This window comes from Amphiprion ocellaris, chromosome 11 (genome assembly GCF_022539595.1).
Source record: "Amphiprion ocellaris isolate individual 3 ecotype Okinawa chromosome 11, ASM2253959v1, whole genome shotgun sequence".
NCBI classification, from domain to species: Eukaryota; Metazoa; Chordata; class Actinopteri; family Pomacentridae; genus Amphiprion; species Amphiprion ocellaris.
In genome coordinates, this window is record NC_072776.1 from 2,465,011 (window position 1) to 2,482,616 (window position 17,606).

A 17,606-nucleotide genomic window follows, 5' to 3' on the forward strand; every position below is an offset into this window, starting at 1 on the left:
GAAGACTAAAACAATGCCATCTAGTTCTGAAATGCTTTTATTCACTTTAAAAATCCACCACCTCTTTAACTTCTTTTCATCCATAAAAAGCATCAGTGCTCTATGTGCAATATCACTGCAGTGATTATGTTTATCAAAGAACATTAAATATTTCAAGTAAACAATAAATGAGAAAAAAAACTAGCCAAAAGATAAAGTGTGTACACTGACATTAATGAATGCCACATCTCACATAACAAAGAAAACCTTTTATTTTAACGTGTTAATCAACTTTCTGATCCAAAGTGCTGCGAGGTCCAGCGAATAAATAGAACTAACATGAATCACATTACATTTTAACAGGCACAGGGAGGAACAAAACTCACCCAGTTTCAGGTTCAACTTCATATCCGACACCACATCTGACAAAAAAAAAAATACTTGCAAAAAAATTAGTCATATGAAATCATTAAAAGCATGTACAAAAGCGTGGGCTGTTCTTCTTCTAAGCGCTCAGTTGGTGAGAAATTTTCATTAACTATCCACGATGATGAACCAAAAAACACTTATCAAAGAGGATCCGCTTCACATTTAACAGCTGATTATCGGAGTATTGCCTGGTAGTGTGTCAGTGTGTGTTCAGCAGGTAGTAAAGGAAAGATCCAGCCTGCTGGACCCCAACCGCTCAGTCTCTACTTCATCCTTCAGTGGAGAGAAGTGCTTTTATTCTTGTTAACAGTCACCCTCTGCTGGGTCGCAGCCCGAGTCTACAGCAGGTCTGATGCAGCTTCGTCCTGTGTTTTTGGGTTCAGTAGCAGCCGTCTTTCCAGCTGCCGTCTCTCAGGGCGCTCAGAGCAGCCAGGCTCTTTGGAGGAGTCAGCAAACTGCAGACAGAGACAAACAGTAAGCATCTCAATTCAGAAAATACAATAAGAAGATTCAAATATGGAAAACAAACTGATTCAGCTTGGATTAGAGTTACAATAGTACTGTAACTATAGCACCTCTCTCAGGTCAACCAGTGGAAATGTTTCCATAATAAATAATTATTGAATTTGTAAAGACATGATCATAATGAACATAAAAAACATTAGATTTTTTTTTACTTTAATAAAAATGTCTGCAAGATATATCCCATGGACTTCAAAAGTCCCTCAATTCTATATTGACCCATATATTTTTTCATAAAACATTCTAAAAAATGCACATTTCATTACCATAAAGCTCATGGTGACTTTATTAAATGCCTTTTGTTGTTTCACTAACAGCTCAAAATGCAAAATGTTCAATTTATTATAATAGAAAACTAAAAAAGAAGTGAATTCTAACATTTGAAAACCAGGAATAATCAAAGTTTTGTCTTTTTTCATCAAAAAATACTGAAGATTTGTTCTTATTTGCTAGAGTATTCGACTATTACTATGAAATGTGCTGTACATCAATCTTCATATAATACAGCAGATTAATATACTTAACCCTGAATAGAATATGCAAGAGCAGACATCGGCTACATTCAGGGACAAAGCTACAGATCAGTACTCCTGTACCTCCATAACATGCAAAAAGACTGAAAATGACTCTCCTTTAAACTCCTCTGCTCTTACCTGCGGGTGGGTTGGGTGATTTTACTCGCACGTGGAACTCCACTTGTTCCTACAAAGGAGGCTGGTCGAGGGAGGGAGCTGCGGGCGACGGCCGGCTGGTTGGTGGCTTTCAGAGCCTGTGGTAGCAAACTGCTGCTGGGTTTGAGGGGCTGAGGCAGAGCAGCGCTGCTGGGGATGGAGTTCAGACTGATGGAGGTGGACAGAGAGGTGGGACCCTGCTGCACCGTGGGGCTCACGTAGGCCGTGGCTTTCAGCGGGTGTCGTGCCGTCGTAGGGAAGTTCCCGACGCTCTGGACCCTCTGACTGAGCTGACCCGGGGGAGGAACTGGAACACAACAGATTTCTACTTTAACCCTCCTGTTGTTCTCATTTACGGGCACCAAAAAATATTGTTTTCTTGTCTAAAAAAAATCCATAAATTCAGGAAAAAAATTCCCCAAATTTCTGAAACCTTCAGGAAGAAAATTCCAATAATTCCTTGAAAGTTTCCCTTAAAAGTTTTATTTAAAAAAAAAAAAAAAATTAAAAATCCCCCAAATTTGGCAAGAAAATTCGTGTATATATTTTCATAAAATGAGTAAAAATCTTTTTTTTTTAAAATCCTAAAAATATCTAAAAATACCAGTAAAACTTCTAATATTTTCTTTAAAAACATTCACCAAAAAAAATCAACCAAAATCCAGTGAAATTCGCAGGACGACACAAGGGTTTAAAGTCCCACAGCTCTATGGAAACACTATAATGATTCCTTACATTATACAAAAAAAGGGGAAAAAACTGTTGTATTTCTTCTATCTATTGTCCAACAACAGAAAAGTTTCCCTTAAAAGTTTTATTTTAAAAAAAATCTCCCAAATTTGGCAAGAAAATTCTTGTAAGTATTTTCAAAAAATGAGTAAAAAATCTTCCAAAAAAATCCTAAAAATATCTAAAGTGATTACATATATATCAGTGAAACTTCTAATATTTTCTTTAAGAACATTCACATAAAAAAATTTTTCTGAATGTTATTAAAGAAGCTTTTTTTTTTCCACCAAAAAATGCTCAAAAATTTCCCAAAAATGTTGAAAATGTGGACATCAGAAGTTTCACTGTGAAAATATTTTTTCCCCACATTTTTAAACTTTAAAACGGGTTACTTTTGACCCGCAGGACGACATGAAGGTTAATATTGCCTTCAGAAAGCAGAGTGGCGTTTATTCAGAAACACTCGTGTCTTACTGGAGGACTGGAGTCGTGCGAGTCCACTGGACGAGTCGAAGCTCTGGCTGCTCCGGAGGGACGGCATCGGTGGGAGGGAGGAGGGGCCGTGGGAGGGTGGGGTGACAGGGGAGGCCAGGCATGGAATACTGGGAACGCTGGGCATGCTGGGAGCTCTGATCAGGTTGGGCATGCTTCTCCGGAGCTTGTCTATGCAACAAAATCAACAAACCCAGTCAGGCTTTAAGTCCATTTGGAGCTTTGGATGTTTTCCAGCTGCAATTCCAACATTAAAGGAATAAATTTAACCCTCAATCTTATTCTTTAATTTTTAAAGCTGCCTGCTTCCTTTGTTTGTTATGATTGCTAATCTAGCTAATTATTCATTTAATTATCATTTTTACTATTTATTTTAAGTGACTACTCTGCCTCGCCTCCTTATGTCTTGCTTAATTGTCTGTGTTGTTTGTTTTTAACTGTCAAAGCAGTTTGTGAACGCTGTTCTTAAGGGTGCCATATAAATAAAGTTATTATTATTATTGTTATAATTTGGCAATTTTGGGAATATGAAAGTCACTGCTTTCGACCAAGAAATAAATGTCGACATACCTTCACCTGTGTCACGTTCACACTTTGGTTATGCCATCTTAGATCTTGATTTGTTTGAAATATTTTATTTTTTTTCACCCGATAGTGAAAATATTTCATTTTGGAAAGTATTCTGTCTTTTTTGTTTATTATTATTGTGACATGCAGCCACAAATGGTTCAGAAAGTATCCCTGGTTGACTTCTGCATTATTAATTATTTTGTTTCTATGTGCTCAAAGGTGGAGTTTTTCATGACATCTTCAATTTTTTTCTAATCTGAACTCACCCATATTCACTGATTAGGATTTACTGATCCAATTGATGCAGATTTACAATCAATGACATGATGAAAAATAGCTGAAAATTTGAGGTTTTTATTTTAAAGGTTCTTGAGATAATGTCATTCAAACACAGCCTCATATTGTGCGAATGAAAATAGGTGGAAAAAAACATAATGAAAGTGGATTTTGTTTAACCCTCCTGTTGTCTCCATTTACGGGCACCAAAAATATTGTTTCCTTGTCTGAAAAAAATCCAGAAATTCAGCAAAAAAAATCCCCAAATATCTGAAAAAAAAAATTCTTGCCAAATTTGGGGGATTTTGTTTATAATAAAACTTTGAAGGGAAACTCTTAAGGAATTATTGGAATTTTCTTCCTGAAGGTTTTGCAAATTTTCAGAAATTTGGGGAATTTTTTTGCGGAATTTTTGGATTTTTTTCAGACAAGGAAACAATATTTTTTGGTGCCCATAAATGAGGACAACAGGGGAGTTAACTGTAAAACACTCTGGTTGTGTTTTAAAATGTGCTATATAAATAAAGGTGACTTGACTTGATCTTTCTGCTGCAACAGGACAAGGACTTCATCAAAGGCTCACCTGTGCTGCTCCTGTACGCTGAGTGTGTTTCTGTGATCAGGCTGGAGGGTCCAGAGTACTGGGACAGTCCGCTGAGGGAAAACTGAGGCGTGGCCGAGCTGCGTCTGCAGTCTCTGATACTGGAGAAGGTGTGGGAGTGGGGCAGGCTGCCCCGCTGCATAGACCCTGTGCGGAAAAGCCGAGGCTGGGGAGGAGGGAGCTGGTCGTAGCCCTCGTCCTCCTCGTCCTCCTCCTCCAGGTCCATCTCGCTGCGCCTGAGGGAGTGCAAGGAGAAGCTGGAGCTGCGACGGCTGGCGGTGGCTGAGGTAGAGGCGTAGTCCTGTCGGAGACCTGCAGGGAAGGCAAGTCAAATTCATCTTAGTTCAGGTTCCACATTCAGCCCAATTTGATCTCAAGTGACCAGTAAAATCTCAGCACAATAACCTGTAAATAACTCCAAATTTTCCCTTTGTTTTAGTGCAAAAAAGTACGTTTTGAAAATGTTCACATTTAATGAACTATCTTTTTACAAACATCATGAATAAGATGAAATTTCTTAAGAAAAGTAAATTCAATTTCAACAACATTATGCCTCAGTTTATCATTTACAACTTAGACATCAAAGTCGATCTATAAAGGCACAAAACATTTAGCCACAGGTGTCTGGAACTGAATAATATAGTATTTTAATTTAAAAAAGACAAAAAACAACAAAAACAAGACAAAATATTACAAATATGAGACACAAAACGACATAAGCAAGAAACGAAATCATCAAAAATAAGACAAACGAAACGAAACAAAAGATAAAAGAGACAAAGAATTGGACAAAAAACTTACAAAGCACAAAAAAAATGGACAAACGATACAAGTGAGACAAAAAAACGACAAAAATGCTATACAAAACAACAAATAAAGCAAAACACAACGTGACAAAAATAAGACCAAAAACACAAGTGAGACAAAAAGGAAACACTAAATGACAAAAAAATGAGACAATCGACCAAAGTCAGACAAAAAAACAAAAACAAGACTAAATCTTACAAAAATGAAACATTAGTATTTTACTTTATGATCCAAACAACTTGTCATGGTCCAGAAATTATTTTAAATTTATAGTTTTACTAATTTACAATCTGCAGTTATTGTCTTCTCTGTAATTTTTACACTTTGAGGGCCAGATTGGACCCTCTGGAGGACCACTTTTGGCCAGTGGGCTGCATGTTGGACACCCCTGCTGCAGGGCGACAGATCGATGCTTGGATCAGTTGAAAACATGAACCTCCCATAGTATTTGATACATTTCCTTCTGGAGGTTCCTCTCATCCATTATTCAGCTGCTGAATTGTTAAACCTGCCTGATACGGGGAAGTTTTTCTGAAATGTTCTGCATAATTTAACAAGATATCAAGATATTGCTGCCTGCTCAAGTTCAAATGCTGAAAGGTCAAGCATTTATCTTAGTTTTTATCCATTCGTCAGTGGTGCAGCAGAGTAATTCATTTCAGTCTCTGTGGAAGGCTGGGGTGACGGAGTCAAACATGAAAGTAAAGGACGAGTATAAATACACACGAATAAGTAGAAAAGTATAGCGTCAAAATGTGTTTACTAAGAGGAAGCTGTGAATTTAGTAAGTTCTCTCGTGAAAGGACTAAATCACAGCTCTAAACACTGGTAGGAAGGTGGTTTCTTGCTGGTGGCTTTCATATCAACATACAACATTTAACCGAACTCCATTGGTTAAAAAAAGCAGCAAAAATATCTAAAGTTAGAAGATTTAACACCACGAAGGACTGTAAGCTTCTGAGCGGTGGGTTCACACATCACTGGAGGACCCATGGCAAAAACTTTGGTTATATTTCCACACAGAGGCACAGTTGGGGTGTGATCTGTTCTTTTCTCCTTCATCATCCACCACCTGATCTAATACTGTGGGTAAAGGAGGCGTGGGAAGGATCCACTTCAATCCAGTCATGTATGAAAGCTTTGATTTAAATCCCCTGTGTAACTTCACCTGCCTACCTTTAACTTGTCCCTTTGGCTCATAAATATCTTACATTACAGAAAACACTCCAACGTTTACACAGCGTCTTAACCTCCAATGATTGATTTATTCAATTAGTCAATCAGTAGTTGGAGCTTTTCAAAAACAAATTCATGCAATCCTCTCAAATGTGAATATTTTCTCTTTTCTATACTCTTATATGACAATGAAATGCAAAATTTTGTGTTTTAGATTGTTGGTCAAATAAAACCAGGCTCTTTAGGTCGCTTTCAGGCCTGCACATTCTATTAATTTGAAGAACATGTCGGCTTCATGTCTAAATGAGCACCTTGATCACCTTTTTTTGTAAAAGTCACAACAGCAAATTTTGGATCTAATTACATTTATGTATTGATTTCAGTGTGGCACGAGTCTGATAGGTATTTTTTACCTAAAAGTCCCTCAATTGTATATTGACCCGGACAATTTTTGAGTTATTTTGGACAATTTTCTTGTAAATTTCAACAAGTTTTCTGTCAGCTTTGGATCGTTTCTCATCATTTTGGATCATTTTTGTGTCTTTGGGATAATTTTTGAGTCATTTAGGACAAATTTTCCATAGTTTTGGATCATTTTCAAATCATTCTGGATGGATCAACCTATAATTGTGGGACTTTTTGTAACATAGCTGACAGGTATCATAGTTAACATTTTAGTGACATCCAGTCAGTTTTTATTAACAAGTGATTGTTTCTATAATAAGTAATTATGGAATTTGTAAAGGCATGGTTATAATGAACATAAAAACATAAGTTTTCTTTGACTTTTAATAAAAAAGTGTGCAAGATATATCATATGGACTTCAAAAGTCCCTCAATTATAGATTGACCCATTCTGATATCTATAATGTCATGTATTTGCAGCAGCGAATCAAAATTTAAGGTACTTTTCCATACATTCTGCATTAAAAAATGTAAAGTCGACTCACTCTCCTCCTGAAGTCGTGCCATGACCTCCACGTCGGTCATGTCCTGCAGTTTGTAGCTCATGGAGATGGAGTCGTCCTCCAGCTCCGACACGCCCACGTCGCTGTCCAGGGAAGACTGGGGAGTGATGGCTGCATGTCTGCGGCCCACGTCTGAAACCACACAGGAGAAATACTCATCGCAGGATATTCTACTCTCTAAAGCCAAGAAAAAACAGAAGACGCTTCCCCGTATGTGTGGATAATCATGGCAGATGGACGGTGACTCACTCCATGGGAGAAATGAACGACAGAGCAGAGGAGAAGTGAGATCTTACTGTGGAGGGTTGAGTTTGAGAGGAAGGTGGGCGCTCTGTCGCTGAGGCTGCAGCTGGCCCTGAGAGGGAGAGTGGGCTGCAGGAAGGACTGGCCAGAGGACGGCAGCGGGGCTTCAAAGGAGAAAAAACAAGATTCAACCACTGATGACTTGACATGGAAATCAAACCTGGACTCACTGGTCATTATAAAATATGGATGAGCAGGCAGAAGGAGCTTTCCTCTGGTCCTGTTTGCTCGTCTCCATCTGTTGGAGGTTACGACCTCATAATCCCTTCCCTGCAATTTACTGTAATCTGGTTGTAAACTTGTAAGGAGCAGGTTGTTTGAGAATCTGGGTTATGTTTATACAGTGAGCTCCAGAAGTAGTTTGGAAGCAACAGTTGCTTTTGGCTCGATGTTCTTATTACTGTGGATGTAAAACTATCAAGTTAACCCCCCTTTTGTCCTGTGGGTCAAAACTTACCCGTTTTAAAGTTTGAAAATGGGGAGAAAAAAAAAATTTTCACAGTGAAACTTCTGATGTCCACATTTTCAACATTTTTGGGAAATCTTTGAACATTTTTTGTCGAAAAAAAAAGAAAATGTTATAAATGTTTCTTAAGAACATTCACAAAAAAAATCTAGAAAATATTAGAAGTTTTACTGATGTATATATAATCACTTTAGATATTTTTAGGATTTTTTTTGGAAGATTTTTACTAATTTTTTGAAAAATATTTACAAGAATTTTCTTGTCAAATTTGGGGGATTTTTTTCAAATAAAACTTTTAAGGGAAACTTTTAAGGAATTCTTGGAATTTTATTCCTGAAGGTTTTGCAAATTTTCAGAAATTGGGGATTTTTTTGCTGAATCTTAGAGAGACAAGTGAAGCAATGCAACCCCTTCAGCAGAGACCTAAAAAGATCACACTGTGGTGCTGGAAAATTTGTTTTTTTTTTAATAAAAAAAAAAAAAAAAAAAAAAAAAAGGTGCAACAGTGGGAATGTGGAGAAATGTGCTCTTAAAATAAGAGAGACTCCCATTGTTGAAGAAAGGTCCAGGATTTGTGGCCAAACAAGGCCCAAGCTAATAGATAGATCTAAACACAAACACAGTTTCCATCTAAAAATGTGGCAAACTGAGATCTCTACCCGAGGATGGCTCTAGATTAAAATCTTTAGTATGATAACATATTAAAATTTATCTTGTTGAGGACATAAAGCCCAATTTCATAGCCATCTTTTAACCCTCCTGTTGTCCTCATTTACAGGCACCAAAAAATATTGTTTCCTTGTCTGAAAAAAAAAATCCAAAAATTCAGCAAAAAAAATTCCCAAATTTCTGAAAATTCACAAAACCTTCAGCAAGAAAATTCCAATAATTCTCTATTTTCTCTAAAAGTTTTATTTAAAAAAAAAAAAATCCCCCAACTTTGGTAAGAAAATTCTTGTAAATATTTTCAAAAAATGAGTAAAAATCTTCCAAAAAATTCTAAAAATATCTAGTGATTACATATATATCAGTAAAACTTCGAATATTTTCTTTAAGAACATTCACATAAAAATCAACCAAAATCCAGTGAAATTCACTGGATTTTGGTTGATTTTTTTTGTGAATGTTCTTAAGAAACATTTTTAACATTTCCTCTGGAGGGCCGCTTTTTGCCCGCAGGCCGCATGTTGGACACCCCTGCTCTAACAGGTGAAAATGCACCATATCGGCTAAGCTAACAAACCTTCCATTGTTCTATTTCCTACATGCCCATAGAACTTCCATCCAGTAACTACTACTTGTCATTGTTTTGGACTTAATTTATCAGTTAAAACTGTTTTGATCCTAAAAACTGTTGTAATGAAAACAGAAAGGCTTAAAGGGCCGATTACGGTTCCTCTAAACCCCAAGTTCTTGCAGTGAAAAGCTGCCCGATGTTTGGAATTTTGGCTCAAATTTCATGAATTAGTTTTCTAGCAATCACCTCGATAAAACACTGCTTTTGCTTCACTTGGCGTCCAAAATGAGCACCTCAGCATGTGATCTACGGTCTGCAGTGGACTACAAATGAAGCTCAGAAGCTCATCAGACTCCTTCATGGTCAGCAGGAGTTCCATGCGTAGCTTGGTGTTACCTGGGGGCTCGGTTAGTGCAGCAGGTTTAGTGTAAGGCAGGACGGGGCAGCTGAGGGTGGACAGTCCCTCTATGCAGCTGTAGGGACGAACGGAGGAGACGCCTCGCCACCGCTTAGCTGGAGACAAGATTGCAGGGAAGGACATGTTAGTCTGATTGCTTTGGCATGAACACACACACACACACACACATCCAGTACATCGATTCATATGATTCAACAGTCCAGCCAAAGACGTTAATCTGCTGGTTATAGATGAGTATTGATGTTGGGTCACGGCTTCAGCAGAGGAGGCTGATACAGTAAGATGAGGTTTAGCTCACTGCTGCGGCTCACTGGGCTAAACCATCGATTTTTTTTTTTGCGGGATCTTAGGATAAGCAGGGATTTTGCATGTAGATTACATCCCATTCCCAAAATCGGAATTAGATCTACTGTGGACTATTTTAGAGTCTGAGGGTTACATACTGTACTAATTTCACAACTCACTGTCACAACCTACATTATTACAGGTTTAAAAGTGCAGCTATTTGCTTTAATAATAGGCAAGTTTGTGCAACAGAAGTAAATGGGTCAATATATAATTGAGGGACTTTTGAAGTCCATGGGATATATCTTGCATACATTTTTATTCAAAGTTAAAAAAAAAAAACTAATGCTCTTTATGTTCACTATGATCATGTCTTTACAAATTCTTGTCCTAAATGACTCGAAAATTATCCCAAAAACACAAAAATGATCCGTAATGATGAGAAACGATCCAAGATGACATAAAACTTGTTGAAATTGACAAGAAAATTGTCCAAAATGACTCAAAATCTGTCAAAAATGACTCAAAAAATGTCCAAAATGACTTGAAAATTGTCAATAATGGCATAAAATGATCCAGAATTAGGAGAAATGATCCAAGATGACATAAAACTTGTTGAAAATGGCAAGAAAATTGTCCAAAAGGACTCGAAAATTGTCCATAATTACGGAAAATTTGTCCTAAATGACTCGAAAATTATCCCAAAGACACAAAAATGATCCAAAATGACGAGGAACAATCTAAGCTGACATAAAACTTGTTGAAAATGACAAGAAAATTATCCAAAATTAATCAAAAATGGTCTAGGTCAATATATAATTGAAGGACTTTTGAAGTCTATGGGATATATCTGCATACATTTTTATTAAAAGTAAAAAAATAATAATGTTTTTATGTTCATTATGATCATGTCTTTACAAATTCCATAATTATTTATTATAGAAACAATCACTTATTAATAAAAATGACTGGATATCACTAAAATGTCAACTAAATAACTGTCTGAATTTAATACCAACCACCTTCTAATGAGCTAAACAATAATAATATGAGTTTATTCAGAAATAGTTTGGATTGTGTTCTTTTATTAAGTTGAGATAATCAGGACAGATATTTCTTTTTGGCAATAGATCACATTTAATCTGGAAAACAACAAATTGTATCTGTGTCTGAGAAATCACTTTCCACTAAGTTTCCCATTCCAAAAACACCTCTCCAGGAAGTGTGTTAATTCCAGATCACATGACCTGCTCCACATGATGTCATTTCCTCCTGAAGAAAAGACTGGAAAGACTCCAAGGCTTTCTGACTTATTTAATATAAAGTCAACAGGTTTACTACAATATCTGTAGAAATAACTTTCCATTTCAATTTTACGCAATTATATATATAATATTTAGAAGAATCTTTCTGTAAAAACAACATGTCGTGTTTGGTTATGTTGGTTTTAGGCCTGAAAACAGGAAAAATGTCAACCATGTTATAAAAGTCCTGCAATTATACATTGACCCAAATCACTGGAATGGAGGGCTTGAGTGACCATTGATTTTTGTTGCCAGGCCTTTTGCTGTCAACTCAAATACACCTTATAGCTGTTCATTTAAAGCCCATCAGTTACAAATTAAAAACTCTTCACAATTCTGCCTTATTCGATGGCGACTATATTATTTTTCACAAACTAATGCTACTAGAAGAGACCACATTTGGCTCAGCTGCACTGAGTGTGTCCGACATGTAAACACTGAGTCTGATTGATAGTCAGAGAGGCACACACCTGACAAAGTGGAGCATTTGGCATTCCTGACACAATTAGGCTCAACCACTACTGGATAAAACTAGCATTCACGGCAAGTTACACAAACAACGGCTGCTGGATCTCAGACACAAGGATGTATTCACGACCCGGAGGAGGAGAGCCAGGCTTCACTGAATGCAGCTTCAGAGGGAGAAGAGGACCTTGAACCGAGCACAGCAAATGAACATCAAAACAAACACTAACAAATGTGCATTACTGACTCACAATGTGGACCTCGCACGGCCTCCAGATGAAAATATCTGATCTCAGATATAGTTTTAGAATAAAAAATAAGAAATAGTACGGTATGTGCTTCTCTTGTACAGGCTGTTGGTGCAGAGAGCGCTGAGCAAATCTGCCTCAAAAACCCAGTTAATGTAAGCATGGTTTCTATGGTAACCATATCCCTGTGCACGCACGAGAGCAGAAAGTCTAAAAAGCACCACATCTAAAACTGGGTCCAGCAGCAAATGCCATTTATTAGCAACACAAGCATGCCAGTTATGATGATTGGGGATTTCTGAGTATTATATGTTAACCTCAGTAAACCTTCATCCCCATTAATGCATAGATCTGCATAGAAAGACTGACAATGTGGCACAAAACTGGATCCTCTCGCATCTGGGACATTATTTTTAGAAGCTAAATCCAACAGATTGGTAATATTGCAGCAAATATTAATAAGTCCAGACAGACAGAAACCACATTTTGGTAAATTCTCTGTTAAGGTTGAAATGACAGGTTTGTTTGTGAAGCACCACGATGCCGTGGACAGTCAGAAACCTGGATGATTTTATAATTATATAAACAGGCATGTAAATGATCAGGCTGTTATGTTCAGCACAAACAAGATTCAAACTAGAGTACTATGGAAATATATTGAAAAACATTTGCGTTTAACCCTCCTGTTGTCTTCATTTATGGGCACCAAAAAATATTGTTTCCTTGTCTGAAAAAAATCCCAAAATTCAGCAAAAAAATTCCCCAAAGTTCTGAAAATTTGCAAAACCTTCAGGAAGAAAATTCCAATAATTCCTTAAAGTTTCCCTTAAAAGTTTTATTTGAAAAAAAATCCCCCAAATTTGGCAAGAAAAGTCTTGTAAATATTTTCAAAAAATGAGTAAAAATCTTCCAAAAAATCCTAAAAATATCTAAAGTGATTCCATTTATATCAGTAAAACTTCTAATATTTTCTTCAAGAACATTCACATAAAAATCAGCCAAAAATTCTAGTTTCCAATTTGCTTAACCCTCGTATCGTCCTGCGGGTCAAATTGACCTGTTTTAAAGTTTGGAAATGTGGAAAAAATACATATATTTTCACAGTGAAACTTCTGATGTCCACATTTTCAACATTTTTGGGAAATCTGTGAACATTTTTTTTGTGGAAAAAAAGAAATGTTAAAAATGTTTAAGAACATTCACAAAAAATCTACCAAAATCCAGCAAAATTTGCTGGATTTTGGTTGTTTTTATGTGAATGTTCTTAAAGAAAACATTAGAAGTTTTACTGATGTATATGGAATCACTTTAGATATTTTTAGGATTTTTTGGAAGATTTTTACTCATTTTTGGAAAATTTTTACAAAAATTTTCTTGCCAAATTTGGGAGATTTTTTTAAAAATAAAACTTCTAAGGGAAACTATTAAGGAATTATTGGAATTTTCTTCCAGACGGTTTTACAAATTGGAGGGTTAAACTGTTCTTAAACTCACTCTGGAGAACCTGACATGGTGAAGTGTGGCTCCTTCCAACTCCTCCACCCCAGAAATAATCACTCTGTGTGTGGGGAAGTTGGGTGAGGTACTTTAAAACCAAACAAATTTAAAGAGAGTGAGTTAAAAGGCAAAACAATGGTGCAGCTTCAACGGCTCAGACCTCGCAGCAGCTGCAGAAATCCTGTTGCACGTGTGGACATTTTGTGTCGCAGCTTATGATCACATGTCAGCAGCCGTGGAGACAGATGTGGCTGCAGATGAAGGCTGTTAATCTGAGCGGCAAACACACCGTACCTTGGTCCAGTCTGTGACAGAGCGTCATCTTGGCCAGCTCCACCTCCGGCCCCGGGTGGTCCAGTACCTGCCTGCACCACTGCAGAGGGCTGAGGAGGCTCTCGCCTTGCAGCCGGGCTTTGGGACTCACGTACAGCCTGGAACACACAACACAACGCACAGTTAGGAGCTGACACCTTTACAGCACAACCCACAGAGAACCCAGGTTACATAAGCCTGAGTCTGCACTATTTATTTGCAGAACAATCACAGAGAAATAGTAGCTGCAGATCTCAAGGGGTGAGGCTTACAGCAGCGATATATTTCAGCCGAGTTACACAGAGAAGTGAGGCCACTTTAATGAAATCCAAATGTCAATATGCCCTAAAAGTTTCCATAAATAGCGAATGCAATTCCAATGGTGACAACTAAAGCTCTGGAACCAACAGTGTAAAATAAAAAATCATCCACTGCACTGATATACAGCAAGCTACTGCTAGAGAGATACACAGGCAGGTTTGTGATACCATCTCTTCTTTCTGTGGGTGGTGGATGCTCACAGTGCTAAATCCATCAGTTTCTTGTATAATCAATGAAGAGCTGCCGTCATTTATTAGGCAAAAATTCTCTTGTTTCAGTTTCTAGAATCAGAAGATTTGCTTTTTTTATTTGTAATATATAACAATAAACTACAAATTTGCAGGAATTGGACTGTTGGTGGATAAAAAACAACATTTAGAGAAGGAATCAGTCGATTATCGGATCTGATATTCAGCATTTTTCCAAACAAAACAAACAAAAACCAAACTTTGGCTCTAATGCAGCCACTTCTCCTTATCTGTGATCTTAGGCACGATGTGATCAATTGCACACCACGGGCAACAGCTGATCAATACTGAAAGATAAACGCTGACGAGTTTTCTTTTAATTAAACATAAAAACATCAATTAACAAAAGGCACGTCAACCAAGTTTAGTGTTGCAGTTTGTTACAAGATCTAATTTTTACTGCAAACCTACGCGTGTTTCCAAATATCGTATAACAATCACCATGATTATTATCACTCGATACAGATATTGGTCTGACAAAATCGCATAAGTCAACTGCTAAAATATAGATGCCCTCTCTGGAAAAATCTAAAAGGCAATTTTCACTATTCTCTCTCAGTTTACACACCAAATGATGAAACAACAACTAGAAAATAATTGAAAGACATGAAAATAATCACTGGGTTGATCAAAATAAATGAAGTTTATCACCTTTGGATCCTGGACTCTCATTTTACCAGCTGCCTGCTATGAGTGAAACAACTGAAGACGATATAATAACGACAGAACAAACAATCTGATTCTGAATGTTGCTTTAACCCTCCTGTCGTCCTGCCGGTCAAAATTGACCCAGTTTAAAGTTTGAAAATGTGGGAAATACATATATATATATATATTTTCACAGTGAAACTTCTGATGTCCACATTTTCAACATTTCTGAGAAGTTTTTGAACATTTTTTGGTGGAAAAAAAGAAATGTTATAAATGTATATATTCACCAAAAAAATCAACAGTTTTATGCGAATGTTCTTAAGAGAATATTAGAAGTTTTACTGATATATATGGAATCACTTTAGATATTTTTATGATTTTTTTTGAAGATTTTTACTCATTTTTTGAAAATATTTACATGAATTTTCTTGCCAAATTTGGGGGATTTTTTTGAATAAAATTTTTACGGGAAACTTTTAAAGAAGTATTGGAATTTTCTTCCTGAACGTTTTGCAAATTTTCAGAAATTTGTGGAATTTTTTTGCTGAATTTTTGGCTTTTTTTCAGACAAGGAAACTATATTTTTTGGTGCCTGTAAATGAAGACAACAGGAGGGTTAAATGTCAAGATTATACAATTAGTCAACACACCAAATACAGGATGTGTGTGACTTAACCCACTATAGTGATAGATCCCTAAAAATCAGAAAATGATGTGTCATCTGTGTCCAAGAAAACAGACCAGACAGCTCTGACCTCTTATCCGGCAACTAGGCCACGATGTTACCCTGACTGGGGGTTAAATTAGTCGTGTTAAATGGAGTAAGGATGGAGTGAACGCTGGATCCCATCAGCGCTGCTTTCAACTGGGCTACATTTTCCACATCATCACATCTGATACATAAACCTGGAGACGCTTCAGTAGTCAGCATGTCAGTGTGTGAGCTTCCCAAGTCAGCAGCTACTGCGCTTCAAAGTAGTTGAGCCCGGGGCTGAATTCTGCACAAAGCTGAGCTGTTTGATCACAGGCTGAAGGGGGTCATTGTTTCTAATTTCATCTCACTGCTCTCAATAGCTACCTATGCTGCATGCACAGTGCATTCTGGGATGCCCAGAGCTGGAGTGAAATCTGTTTTTGTTCTTTTTCCTCCCTCTGTTCCTCAGTGTGTCTGCAAGCCACCAGGAGCAGAGTCAATAATGCAATCAATAGGAGGATACATGGCAGATATGTGGCCTGAAGAGCATCTATTAGGGTCACACCAACACACAGCACCCTGATTTATTCATTTAAACCCCTAAACACACACATGGCTGCGGTAAAGCGGCTGACAGAAGCAGTTACCAGCTATCAGGTTCTCCAACCGGCAGCACGGAGCTCAGGTCCAGAACATCCACCTCGTCCAGCACAGAGCTTCCTCCAGCGGCGCCGCTGTCCTCCACAGCCGCCTCCGGAGGCGCCGAGCTCGGCTGGAAATACGCGAACGGCTCCTCCGCCGGAGCTCGAGGGGAACACGACAGAGTCTGTGTCGGGCTGGAAATGTCATATTTGCTGGAGAAATTGTCGCCGGGACACGTCGTGGCTCCACGCAGACACGACAGCGGGCTCTGGAGATGAGGGCCCACGGAGCAATTGTTTACAGCGTTCGCTCTGGTCCGCAATTGTTCGTTCTGTTTCTCCAATTTTCGGACCAATTCCTGCAGCTTCAACACCTCCAGCTCCGCGTTGGTGATTTTATTGTTGCCATTGACGTCCGCCATCATCTGGGGGTTCAACACCTCTGCTTCCATTTGGTAAAAAGCACATTGAGAGCGGCTGGAAGCTCGGCCTGCAGAGCTGCAGAGGGTCCTATTCAATTCAGACAGGGTGTCCACATTCCCCCGTTTAAAGCTGCCTCTCTCTCTCTCACGCACACACACACACACACACACCCTGAAAACACACTGATGCTGCTGCTGCTGCTGCTGCTGGGATCGCTGCTCAGACTGCTTCTCATTGGTCAGCAGCTCCGAGTTCAACTCCCATCACACCACTGCTCAGGAAGAATTTATTGTCTTCTACTATTATATTAATCAGCGTTTTTACTCTGAAACTACAAAAATTATTAAGAAAAAATAATCCAGCCTCTAATCGTCCAAGTCGAGGAGCACAAAGATGTTTTATATACATGGAATAAAATGCAGTTTAAAACAAATCTGTTATTTTTTAAAAATATTTTTTTATTTTTCTTCTTCCTATGCCTTACAGGTGGCGTTTTATCTGTCTATCTATCTATCTATCTATCTATCTATCTATCTATCTATCTATCTATCTATCTATCTATCTATCTATCTATTATTGTTTAGCTCATTAGAAGGTGGTTGTTATTAAATTGGGACAGTTATTTAGTTGACTTTAGAGATATCCAGTCATTTTTTTTTAAATTAATAAGTGATTGTTTCCATTATATATATTTTCCATAGACTTCAAAAGTCCCTCAATATATTAATCCATATATATCCCCTTGTGTTCATAGTTTGGTGGGTTCATAATGATTTATCCAAGCAGCTGGATTGCTAGAGTATTTTATTTCTATGGACTTCGGTAAATTCTCTATATGTGTTCTCTTTAATGGGTCCAGAATTTAGTACTTGG

The 17,606-nt window shown here is 37.7% G+C and overlaps 1 protein-coding gene across 1 annotated transcript; it reads right to left on the minus strand.

Annotated features, from left to right (window-relative positions):
- Nucleotides 1–21: 21 nt before the first annotated feature.
- On the minus strand, nt 22–17,199 carry slain1a (SLAIN motif family, member 1a). The gene is made up of 9 exons (XM_023270124.3): nt 16,317–17,199; nt 13,738–13,874; nt 9,623–9,739; nt 7,517–7,627; nt 7,203–7,352; nt 4,252–4,581; nt 2,805–2,993; nt 1,584–1,908; nt 22–863 (listed from the first exon to the last, which is right to left on the minus strand). The coding sequence occupies exons 1-9, from the start codon at nt 16,760–16,762 to the stop codon at nt 788–790; spliced, it is 1,881 nt and encodes a 626-aa protein (XP_023125892.2). The 5' UTR covers nt 16,763–17,199; the 3' UTR covers nt 22–787.
- Nucleotides 17,200–17,606: the final 407 nt, after the last annotated feature.

Excerpts from the sequence above, each read along its gene's own strand:
- slain1a (XM_023270124.3), bottom strand. The coding sequence starts at position 16,762 with ATGGAAGCAGAGGTGTTGAACCCCCAGATGATGGCGGACGTCAATGGC. Across the intron at positions 9,740-13,737 it reads CTGTCACAGACTGGACCAAG|CTAAGCGGTGGCGAGGCGTC; the intron begins GTACGGTGTGTT and ends TCTTGTCTCCAG. Across the intron at positions 7,628-9,622 it reads TGCACTAACCGAGCCCCCAG|CCCCGCTGCCGTCCTCTGGC; the intron begins GTAACACCAAGC and ends TCTCCTTTGAAG.